Raw genomic sequence first — 12,354 nt, 5'->3', positions numbered from 1 at the left:
GAGATTTCAATGCGCTTACCACCTTTTGCTGTATTACTGTTTTTAAAGGTACAGGAAGAAAAATCTGCAATATATCATCTATTTACTTTCATTTTGCAAAAAGGACGTTTATTTTTGTGACAAAGATGTTCTCCATTAAGTAACTGGGTGTCCTTTTTTGTTGAAAAAACAAGCTAGACAAAAAAGAGAAAAGCAACAAGCAAACTGTGAATACTATAAAATTAGATGACACATTCGCTTGCAAACCTAAAGCTTAAGGCAATGCAGTCACATTGAGCACCATTCCACTCACAACTACTATACAAAGCGTTAATGTACAACGTGTACCAGTTAATTGTCACAGATAACAATAGTTAAATAAATCGGTAGAAGGATTATGGTGCCGTTTTATTATTACATCCAACACTTTTACTGATGTGCTTATTACTTTTTTTATAGCACGCTGCTCTTGAGCAACCAGTTTATAATATTTACCCTTTTAAAACTTCATATACAGAGGATAAATACATATACAAAAGGGCAACTAAGCTTACATGGCAATGCTGGTGCACCAGCTAACACATCACATGTGTACAGTAATTACACACATCTTGCATGGACAAACCTACTTAAAGGCCCAGAGGCAAAAGAGAGCTGCCAAAATCCATGTCTTTTATGCATTACAAAAACGCATGAACTAGGACTGGTCTTTTTCTCTTAGAAGGTGAGGATAAAAATACCACCACCACAAACAGTTTTTGTATACACATCACACACAGACTACTTTTCTCTCTCTAAATTATCTCTATTAGTTGCAGTATGTCAAAAGAAATTTTAGTCCAACACAAATAAACCTCAGATGTTTAACGTGGTAAAAATACTACATAACACTAGGATGTTTTTTCATCATGTTTTAACCATTTCCAAGCGCAGTTCTTTTGTACGCCTTCATTAATTCAATGTATCCTTAAACCTAGAATTAGCTAGTGTTGTTTTCAGTCCTCACATTAAAAGCAACAAATGATCTACCACCAGCTGACTCAAACTCACTGCAACTGATTTGGTGAATAACGTACTATCCTGCTCACACAGACAGCTAAAAACAAGTCTTCTCAGGTACGCATTCCTTTGGGTCTGCGATGCGGACAACGAACATATAGACTGTAATTCAAAATGCGTACGTTCTCTTTAATAACAGCTTCAAGTATCACACTACCTTGAAAACCCCTCACACTCCTGCAGAAGCAGGACAGCAGAAGTCGCCTTGCAATGATAAGCTGTGAACGTGCGCACCGAGTGTTCATTTTTTCTGTTAACCTGCACCACACAGAAAATGCCTCCAATCTCATACTGTTTCTTCTCATTCGTTTTATCCGGAAAAAATGGCAAAATGGAAGCCCCTTGACAAAACACCTATGTGCACGTCTGGTGTGTAAACACAGAACACCCTGCGTATAAAAACCTCACGTCTGAAGCACGTTCAACGCACTTGTGTGTCTTCCACCAACACCCAGCGTGTAATTCAGAACACATCTTAGCTTGTGTATAAATAGAAGCAGGGACTTGACATGTCTCAATTTCTGACACTGTCGCCGTACATTCCTTTTTTACTACCCTCACCCAGAAGTCAAATAAGTGTGTTTCTAAGGCCACCATCTTCAGAAAAAAATGAGTGGCATGGAAAGCAGTACTTGTGAGTGGGACCAACAGTACTCCAACCCCAAGCTTGTGGGACAGCTTAATTCACTGATAGTTTCAAGGCACCCAACTCGGTAATTCCAGACAGACTGTGACTGAGGGACAGTGAGTGTTCAGTGCCAGAACTGGCTTTAAAAGAATGCATTAGAATTACTTACTGCATTTTAGGAGTTAGTGACAGAATTTAAAATCAGTTTTTCATACAGGCAGTCACTGGCAATAGTGCCCTAAATTAAAATTAACTCAAATTAAGGCAATCTTAATTCAGATACTTTCTAATTTACTTGTGTCCTCAATAATGTTGCTTTAGTCAAACTATGTGTAATACAGAGCTTTCTTTTTGAAGTGAAATGAAGCTATCACAGAAACTTTAAAAGTCTAAAACCAGAATAATTCTCCCAAATGACACTTCATTTTATTTACGATATCCTTTGCTATGGTAGTTTGTTTGCTGCTCAGATCATATTTCACACAGGAGAAAGCATAAAAAAAATCAGCTCTATTTATTGCTTTGGAAGCATTACAGCATTATCAAGCAATAAAGGACTTACACACATTCATACTTTGAGTTTGGAAGGCCTTCCAGGTGATAAACATTTTAATGAAACTCAACACACTGCAGATGCAGAAGCATGAAATGAATAGATAGTGCGGGCTATGTGTCAGCAAACACACAAACAGAAATCTTCCAAAACCCTCCAGTTAATCTGCAGTCCACCTAGAAACACTGGAAGTCAGTACGAGTCAGAGAAAGACATACATATTCCAAACTAACTCCTGCCCTCTGCTCTATGAAGCATAATTGTGCTTCACACACTGAAAAGAAAAAAATAGTCTTTATTTAATAATCTCACAATTGCTTGACTAGTGTTCAGAAAATAAAAAGCAATACCCATGCGCTAAATATTATTAGCTTTTTCAGAACGTCAGCTCCAAACTCACCACTCCCCATTTTCTCCTCTCACAACTCTTTCCATTCATGTCATCAGAAGGCATATTATTTTCAGCAACAACTACACACACCATTTTTTTTTAAATGCTGCTGGATGTGCGGAACTACTGTTGAGGTTGCTTGGCAACTAGAGAGACGTATCAGAAAGACAGATAAGGTCCAGAATGAATGGAATTGAAGAGAACTATATTTGGTTTCATTAAGAGATACTAATGCACTCAAACCATACCAATTCAAATTCTCCACACTAAGGTGAAATTTTCCTATTTCTTTCAAAATACAGACATCCATAATCACAGAGTCCCACTAAATCCATTAAGCCACCTCCTCAGGCACATAAGTGTCTGTGTGTATGGAAGAGACTTCAGAATCAGGGCTTTTACCTGGGTTTGCACTTTGGTGTAGCAAGGAACAATAAGGTAACACAGACACTTAGTATTCTGAAGAATTTCAGGCCAGAGAGGGTAGCCGAACACTTCGCTCTGCCTCTCAGTGCGCTACCAGCCACTGTGCTTCTCCACGCACTTTAATATCAAGTTGAAATTCCAAATGAGACCCTTTTTCCCGAAGGTCACAATTTGAAATGAGACCAAGCACCCACAACTCCTGCAGCGGCAGAGACCTGATTACAAGTCTGCCCTAGTAATTCAAGCAGGTCAGAAAACCCTTATGTAGCAGAACAGGGAAACACGCCTAACAGTTCGTAGTGAAAGAGTTTCTTATCTCAGTATCTTCAACTAACTTTATCTAGATCATGTGAATAAGAATCAACCAGTCTGGCATAAAAGAGGATCTTCTAACATCACCTCAGACCCTGCCCAATCTTTGATGCTTCAGAAGGAAGTGAAAACAATGACAAAACCCAAGTAGCAAAGTATCTGATGGGAAAAAAACAACCAAAAGTCAACCCCCACACTCCCCACCTCTGGTGCCTGCAGGCAGACACAGGACTCTAAGGTTTCAAGGCTTCAAATACCAACACAGAATTGCATATAATGTAATGAGAGCCAGGGTAATAAAGGCAAAAATAAAAACCCACAGTTGCAAAGGAATTGGGTAATTCAGAGGACACGGAGCAGGTGTCGTGCTCCCCAAGGCCAGGGCAGCCACGACGAGTACGCACACTGCCATCAGGAAAGCCGCATTGAAACACACTTTAAAAATAAACCTGGCCTTCCCTGAGAGAGCTCAAATGAGGCGTCCTCATCCCCAACACGTTATTTAATTCAAGGATCTCTAATGCTAAGGAAGTGAGTCTCACGCCTGCCTTCATTTTTGGGTCCCCCTGCACAGCAGTGAAATCACATTTGGACACTCTGCTCCTGAATCTTGTGCAACTCCTGCGGCGTCTCTTTTAAATTCTTCTCAGTAATTCCATATCCCTCATGAAGACACCAACACGGGATATACTATTTTAATAACACTCTTATCAGTGTTGAAAGTCCACTTTAAGATTTATGTTCTGCTTTCTCTTTTTTTTTTTAGACATACAAGCCTTCATTTGTCTTTTTTGCCACAAAAAAGCATACTAAGGTAATTAACTAATTGACTTCCAAGTCCTTTTCCAATTTTACAGCTACAATCTGCACTCTGACTCCCATGAGACTGTCTCACGTTCAGCTATATGAATACAAATTTATCAAGTAAAACTTTTCAACACGTTATTCAGATCACCCTAAATGAAGTAATAATAATAATAATAGTAAAAATGCCTGACATCTGGCCAATCTCTTACTTTAAGGAATGGAATTGTTCCCCCTTTTCTAAGAATTCTAAAGAAATAAATATTAGCGTACCGCCACAGTTTCTCACATAGTTCCTTTGGGATTCTTGTCCACTATTTATTCTTGTTTTGAAAATATCCATATTCTAACAGATGATCTTGGTATTTGCCCTTCTCATAGATGCTAAACTTCCTCTTTATTTGAAGCATTGCACAGGATGGATTTTATTTTTTTAAGGAATAAATATCTATAGAATATGTTCGTTTTCTCCACATGATTATGTGTCATTTTACTCTCTGAATTCAGTAATAGATCTATTCCCAAACAATACTATAAAGTTTTCATATTCTGCTATGGTGTTTTAATTTTCAAAAATTATCAGAATGGAATCTACTCATTTTAATTAACAGAACAGAGTTCTCAGCTGATTTCAGTTAAATCCAGAGAGAAATACATTTTAAAAATTTGACAGGTTTTATTCTTGGACCGAATTGGCTTAACTTTCCATTTCTGTGTAATGGAGATATATCTAGTAGGCATTTTGGTTTTGATTTTTAATAATTTGTGCATATTAACTATTACTTATGGACATCATCTAAGACTATAAATTCTGTCTACTTCTCCTTTCCTTCTCCCTCCCTCCCCCTCCACACAACTCTCCTTAAAACTCTCCAAATTGTGAGGGAAAAAGCCGGACAGCATGTTGCCCACACTATTTCAAAGCGTTTTTTGCTGACTCCCTGAGATTGTGCAAAACAAGCAGAAATTATTTACTAAACTCCGCCTTTTTTACTTTTTTCTAGCCCCTTATTTTCCAGTGGTGTGAAAAAGATATTGAGGTAGCAAAATGCTATGGAGTTCTTTGGTGATAAACATAAGGAAAGTAAACATATGATTGCATAAGATGCAATTACATAAAATGACGACTGTCCAATTAAGTGAAGGCAAAACAGAGGCAGTTCGGAGCACCCTGAATTCCCAGTGGTTTGCTGAAATCAGAGTCCAGAGAGACACGTCCCTCCCGTTTTCAATTCAAAAAACTAAAAGGCAAAATAGCTACATTCGCAATTTTTAAGTGTGTTATGTGTAAGTTACAGAATGTATTTTTATCTACAACGTTCAGCAAAAGCAGAATGTGTTCCTATGAGCAACTATTTTGAAAAAACATTAATCATTTTTACATACCAAAAGTAAAAGGTTCCATCTAATTTACAGGCACTTATTTTAGTACACTTCAAAACCCAGTACTGACAACTCCGTAACTTCCTACTCTATAGAAATTTAACAACAAAAAACCCTAAATAACCCCACCCATAAGGCAAATCTCCCAGAGAGCTGTATAATATGCTTGCTGTAAGATACACTGAGACAAAGTACCAGAAACATCTAACTTCAACTTCCTCCTGACACTGACCTCTGCGACTGTACTGTTGAACATTTAGATGTTTAGAAAGTATAGGACAGGGCAAGGGAACTGGAGCTGCTCTTCCTGACCTGCATATGGACTTGGGGTTTATATGGTGGTTGGGTCAGAGCATTATTAGCTCTCCTGAGAACCCCGAGTACTCCACTGAGCCTTCCTCCTTTCAGTTTCTCACTCGTTTTAAGGAAAAAAAAAACCCAAAACTTCAGCTTTGCAGTGTGCTTATAGGGTTTTTTTCATTATTAATGCAGTGCTATGATTATATTCTTATTTCAGAATAAAAAAAATCTATTTCATTAAATCTTTTCAGCTAATGGCTGTGTCCTCGTATCTTCTGCTTACTTTTTAAAAAAGTTATTACAACTGCAAGTTTTCATCTTTATCATAAATGCTCTGAAACTGTTAAAACCAACACAAAATATGTGAGGCCATGCTAATCACTGTTATGCAATGAAATTAAAATTTATGAAATCAATCGGCTTAAATTTTCCTCAGTAATCATAGGATAGTTGGTCGGAAGGGCCCTTCAAAGCTCACCCAGTGAGCAGGGACACCTTCACCAGCTCAGGTTGTCAGGACTTTACCCTTGGCCTTGCTGAACCTCACGAGGTTCCATGGGCTCACTTGAGCTCGCCCAGCTCCTTTGGATGGCATCCTGTCCATCAGGCATGGCAACCATTAAATCCCATTTAGCTAGCATATTTATTTTTAAATTATTTAAATTATCAAGGTTAGAACAGGTATTGCACATAGTTTTCTGAACTTACTGTGCTAAGTGTCCCATTACAAATTTTTATTTATTAGGAAAAAAAAAATAAATCAAGCAAGTAATGAGCAAGGCATCCTTTCTTATTTAAAACTTAAAGAAACAGCCTACCTCACTGACACCCATTTCATTGCAACATTTTCTAGTTGATATGAACATTTGTATTTATACAGATTACTGGCAAAACAAAATAAAAATGTCTTAACCTGAAGGAAACAAAAATTTATTTATGCACGTAGACCTACAGAGAAGAAAAGAGTATTTAATTCACAATGATTAAGAAGGCAGGAGGCAACCTAAATCCCCCAGTTGCCTTTCAAGGCTCAATGTCCCATCTACAGGGACAGCACTGAAGCTCACGAGGAAACCCTGCAGGGCTCTGCCTGCTGCGCTCGCTCCCCCCCGCTCCTGGGAGGCTACAAGGGTGCAGCTGGGACAGATGATTATTTTCTGGTCCCTTAAGTGAAAAGACAAGTGAACACAATGACATATAAATAGTCCTTTGGAAGATACAGTCAGCAGCAGAGGTGGTCACAAGCCGTCTTGTGTTTTTGTAATAGCAAACAGCTTAGACCATCTCACCAAGACATTTCGCTACTACTCATTTTGCCCCTTAGCAGCCAAAACCATACCTCAATGTATTGCTGTTTCTAAGTAAGCAAGCTCAGCTGTAGACACGTAATTCTAATTAACTGCATGTTTACATTAGAGAACAGTTGTAGAAATAGTTATTAAAAGCTGGTGCAGCTATACTTGCACTGTATCCTACACCTTCTTGTATTTACTAGGAGCTCAAGATTCAATTGCCGAAGTAAAATAGAGGGCATATTATTTTCAACTCTGGGATCCAAGTCACATTTTAAAAAAAAAAACAAAACCCTCATCAGTGGAATTTCCTTCATTTCAACTTGAGAGCTTTGAATGACCAAGATTAAGCTGAACAATTTCTGTATCTCATCTCTTCATCAGAGATGGGACTTGGGCCACCCTAATATACAAACGCATGATATATCTAAAAATAGAGATAAATTTGCCTGCTGGATTATACTTCAAAGCATTAGCTATGCCTGCCTTGATCTAGGAGACACTTGGGAAGGATGGTTACAAAACTGGAACAAGAGTAATGTTTTTCATTAAAGAAAAAATTTTAAAATCCCTCAGAATGCCCCAAACCTGCTCCCCTGGCCCAGGGAACGAGAAATGATGGGACACATCTTCGCTCCTCCTGAGCCCACCCCAAAGACATTGTAACAACACAGGAAGCCCAGCAACGAGAAATAACACTCAGATCTAGATTGCTAGAAGGGCCTGAGAAAGCCACAGCATTTATTAATAATAAATTGTATCCTATGGGATCAACACACTACATTTTAACATAATGAAATTGAAAACATTTCCGCAGCTGGAATGACTATCAACAGGTAAACCCTGGCTACGTAATGAAGGAGAATCTTCTGGGATTGTAATAATGTGAAGGTATATTCTTAATATCAAAATGGGTAATATCCCACATCTACCGTCAAAAGTCAAAATCCTGCAAGACCCATTCACAATGTTTTCCACATAGTAAAGTCTTCAGTTCTCTTCTCTCTCTCTTCTCAGATTACACCACTCACGCTTATTCCACTATTCGTAGTCAGTGCCCTCCAAGCTCTCTCCAACTCTATCTATAAAGCTTTCTACTAGGTTGATAGCTGCCTGTGCATACTTTAAAAGCTTTTGTGAAATTTAAACCTCAAAACAAATAAAAATACTGCCATATTTTTGGCCAGCCCCTTTACATGCCAAATAATGTCTGCGACATATGCAAATTTAGCTTAAGGGACAAGTTTACTACTGGGTTATTTGGCGTTTTTTTTTTTTTTTTTTTAATCAAAAATTGAAGTATTTAAATGAAAGCACAAATGTCAAGTTGCAAGGCCAGGCACACTAATCCAGGGGACAGAGAGCTCTCAATGTGCAACAACACAGAACTGGCAGTTTAAATCCTGCTTTGCCCAGAGAATTCAACACCTCCCACCAACCAGTAACTCCAGCTAAGATGCACACTCTGCTATGAGCAACACCTTGTGTCCCAGGCCATTCTAAAAATGAAGACATCTTTATTTCAACGCTGAAACTGAGGCTGAGAAATGTTTTCTGGAATTCCCAACAACTTCAAGACTTCCTGAACCATAAATATGATCCAAACCTACTAATCACAAAGGCACATTCCCTGTATTTGTCAATCTTTGTCGTGGATTTCGTAAATTACATTTTAACACTCCTATATCATCTTAGAAGCAAAGAACCCCAGCCTCAAGATAACACAGAAGAGTTATATTTTTTTTTCCTCTTTAACCTGAACTATACACTTCCATTAACCCTTGCAGCTATATTCCTTATTCCTCCTGTTTTCCTTTTCCCATTTTTTTTAATCCTTTCTGATCCAGAAAGATCGGCATCTGAACTTCTGCAGTCAAAACCAGAAGGTTTTAGTTCCACTTTGTTAGTGGATGCTCACAAAATGCAGTATGCAAAAGCAGAGACCTACTCCTCCGCAACAGCCACATGAAAAACCAGTTGAAGTGTTGAGGGAGGGAAGGGAAGTAGCGGGCTGCAAAATAAACCCTTTCTACAGCACAAGGGGCTCTGTTGTTTGCAGTAACGCAAAGAGTAGAAGACGTGGTTGATATGGAGTCTTCATTATGCTCAGAAGATGTTACAGATGAGGAACGCTGGAAGAATCCTGTGGGGAAGCCACTCTCCAGTCGCTGCAGGAAGACTTCAGTTGACAGCACAGCCACCTGGAGCCATTCTGCAAGGGCTGAGAGAGGGCTGAACCCTTCCAAAACTGAGCCTAGAAAAACCCGTGCCGTAGACCATGCTGTGCTTCTCCAATATTCTACTCCGCTTTCCAATGGCACAGCGCTGCTACTTCCCACGCACCACCTTCACAACAGGAACAACAAAAAAGATTTCTATATATTTCCATCTCTAACTCAACTACAGATTATAAAAGGAACGTAGAAAAAATTTTAAAGTGTCTTTACTGTAGTTAATTTGGCTAGAACTTTAACCACCTTCAAATTCACCTTACCATTAACTATTAGGCACATTAATTACCTGGAACACTTGATTCCACACAATTCCTCAGATAATTAATTAGCTAAAGCGATCAAGGATTGGAGTCCCAGAGGAAATTCTTCTAATTCTGTAGAACTACATAGTCTTCACCTTGTTAAAAGCTACCACAATTCACCCAGATGCACATGACAACTGTTCCTTGATCTATTTAGGGGCAGAACCCTAAAACCAAAACCAATGAAAAATGCTCACACTCACTGAAAGAAGCTGGAGCATTTAGCACTGGATATCCTGTTTAGTCATCAGAAATCACAGAGGCTACCTGACTAACACTAAATAAAAACTTTTTATTCCCTTGTTTGTAGCACATTCGACATACCTCCTAACAGGTATCCTCTCTCCGCTTCAAATATCCATTATCACATGGCAACTGAATCAAAGGCAAACAAGTTTTAGATGGGACTTTAAGCTCGACTTCTCTCAAGCCACAAGAATAAGCTGCACCAACGGAAATAATTCAAAACTACAGTTGTGCCCATGGACACTAATAACATTAAAAAACATCTCTTCATCTGCAGCATATTAGAGTTTTCACAGCCTCTTTGCTGTTATACATCACATCGACTGTGGTGTTGTATGCAAACATGTTTATGTCCTAGCAAATCTGATAAGAACATTAAAAGAAGTACCGCTTTACTTTTCCTACCCTTCCAAAAAAAAAACTCCATTCTATCTATCATTAGTTGGATCCCATGTAATTTTTCCACAAGGTAAGTAGGACAGAAGGGGAATGAATCATGCAAAAAAGATGGCAGGGAAAGCAGGACAAGGTAAGGAGCAGTTAGTTACTTTGAAGAAAAAACAAGTTACTTAAGGATTAACGTGTAACTTGCAAGAACTGCGGAACACTGCAAAACCGCCTTCTCCTCCTGTAAAGTGTATGTTATGATCTACTGACTATTTTCGGCAACAAAAAACTAAACCTAAATGCATTGTAACTTACTTCTTGCACATTTTACATATACCACTTTTTAATTTGATTTTTATGCCCCTGAGTGTCCCAAGACATAGTACCCGCAAAAGGACAAGCACAAAGGACTGGCTGCAGGACAATGTGCCGTGAGGCGGACAACCGGTGGCTCCTGAAGGTTACCTACCCATGTAATACACCATTCATTACACAGAAGCAGCATCTCTTTAAGAGCATCTGTACGCTTAGAAAACTGTGTTAGTTAAATGGATTGATACTTTTAAAGGTCCTTGAGTTCCACTTTCATTGAAGAACTTTTTACTTAGCACCTAATGTTCAGAGCTGCTACATCAAAGTCAGCTCATGCAAATCTTCTAAGTCACACAAGTCTTTTAAGAGGTCTTTAGTAACAAGAGCAGCCAAAATACCGGAGACAACTCAGCAGTAACAGGATGCAGGACCGGGCACTTAGGAAAAAGAGTTGTCTTGGATAAAGAAAGTATCCCCTATAAAGAGGAGCTAAAAACATGTAGGACAGAATGTAATTTATTATGAATCAGTCTAAACTTTCTTCCAAAAGGTTGTGTACCTTACCCTGAACTAGCATTTGGGGATTAGGAAAAAGCATTGTCCAGGTTCCTCAGCTAAACTTTTAGCCTAGACATTCTTACTAAAGAATTAACTGCTGAAAGATCAGTGAAAGCTTAATCTTCCCAAAAAGGCACGATTCACAAAATAGATTATACTACCAGAAGCTAGAGAATGCCAATACAAAAATATTGTGCTTGAAAACAAGAAAGACAAAAACCAGTACTATGATCTAAAAAAATTAAGCACAGAGAATAAGCTCTGAAATTTCAACACCGTAATTCAATCAGAATTAATTTAGCAGGTTTTGGTATACACACACACACATGCTTGCAAACCTAAACTAACACGCAGAAGAATCCCTTCCTAGCTAGGTTAGATGAAAAGTTAGCAGACACTAATCTTTCTCAGACAAAACAACACATTCACATTTTCCCTATCCTAGTGCCATTCCCCTCCTCACAACTATCAAATAATTGAACAGATTTTAAGTGTAAACAAGAAAAGCTTTTAGAAACATAATTCAACACAAGTATCTGGACAAACACAAAAGAGAAGAAAACCTGACCTATTACACCCAAAATTCATAGTACAGTCACATTTTGTGAGGAGACTGAAACAAAAGCCTTACTTGATCTAAATTTAAAAAAAAAAGCACTCATTTTGTACACTAACAGGAGGTACGTTTCCAGCAGTGTGAATCGATGTGCTACAGCAGAGGTAAATCGGTGTCAGCCATGTTGTGAAAGAAACGACAGCTAAAAAAAACCAAAACACAATACACCACAAAACTTAAGCCTTAATCAAACTGGCTATGTTAAACCTTGATATAAATCGTTTTATACCGTTAGCTCTTATTTATTATTGATGCATGACTTCTTCAAGTTAAAGTCTATTTATCTCATCTAAAATTCACATCCAAATTCTAGAGACTGTGGAACAGTAGCGAGAAAAAAAATATATCAAGATATAAAAAACCAGCAATAATTACTGTGCAGAGCAGAGATGTAAGACAGGTTGTAAAGACAAAAAGGAAATGCACTTACTCAGCATTAAATCCATTCACATGCAAGATCCTCATCTGTTTGACTATTGTGCTTTTACCGGATTCACCAGCACCTAGAAAATGAAAGTAAATCAATATCAGAAGGAAGCACGAGTGATGAAGGGACACACGAGAATTTCTTC

The 12,354-nt window shown here is 38.3% G+C and overlaps 1 protein-coding gene across 4 annotated transcripts in view; it reads right to left on the bottom strand.

Annotated features, from left to right (window-relative positions):
• Positions 1 to 12,354, bottom strand: part of GNAS (GNAS complex locus) — a 145,939-nt gene that overhangs the window by 74,321 nt on the left and 59,264 nt on the right. For all 4 annotated transcript variants that reach the window (XM_065849488.2, XM_065849490.2, XM_065849489.2 and 1 more), the window contains exon 2: positions 12,213 to 12,285. In XM_065849488.2, coding sequence (XP_065705560.1) covers positions 12,213 to 12,285 — 73 coding nt within the window. The remainder of the gene's footprint in view (positions 1 to 12,212; positions 12,286 to 12,354) is intronic.

This window comes from Patagioenas fasciata, chromosome 16, assembly GCF_037038585.1.
Source record: "Patagioenas fasciata isolate bPatFas1 chromosome 16, bPatFas1.hap1, whole genome shotgun sequence".
In the NCBI taxonomy this organism is placed as follows: domain Eukaryota; kingdom Metazoa; phylum Chordata; class Aves; order Columbiformes; family Columbidae; genus Patagioenas; species Patagioenas fasciata.
The sequence above is the reverse complement of the archived record's forward strand: the minus strand, read 5'-3'. Positions and strand labels throughout refer to the sequence as shown.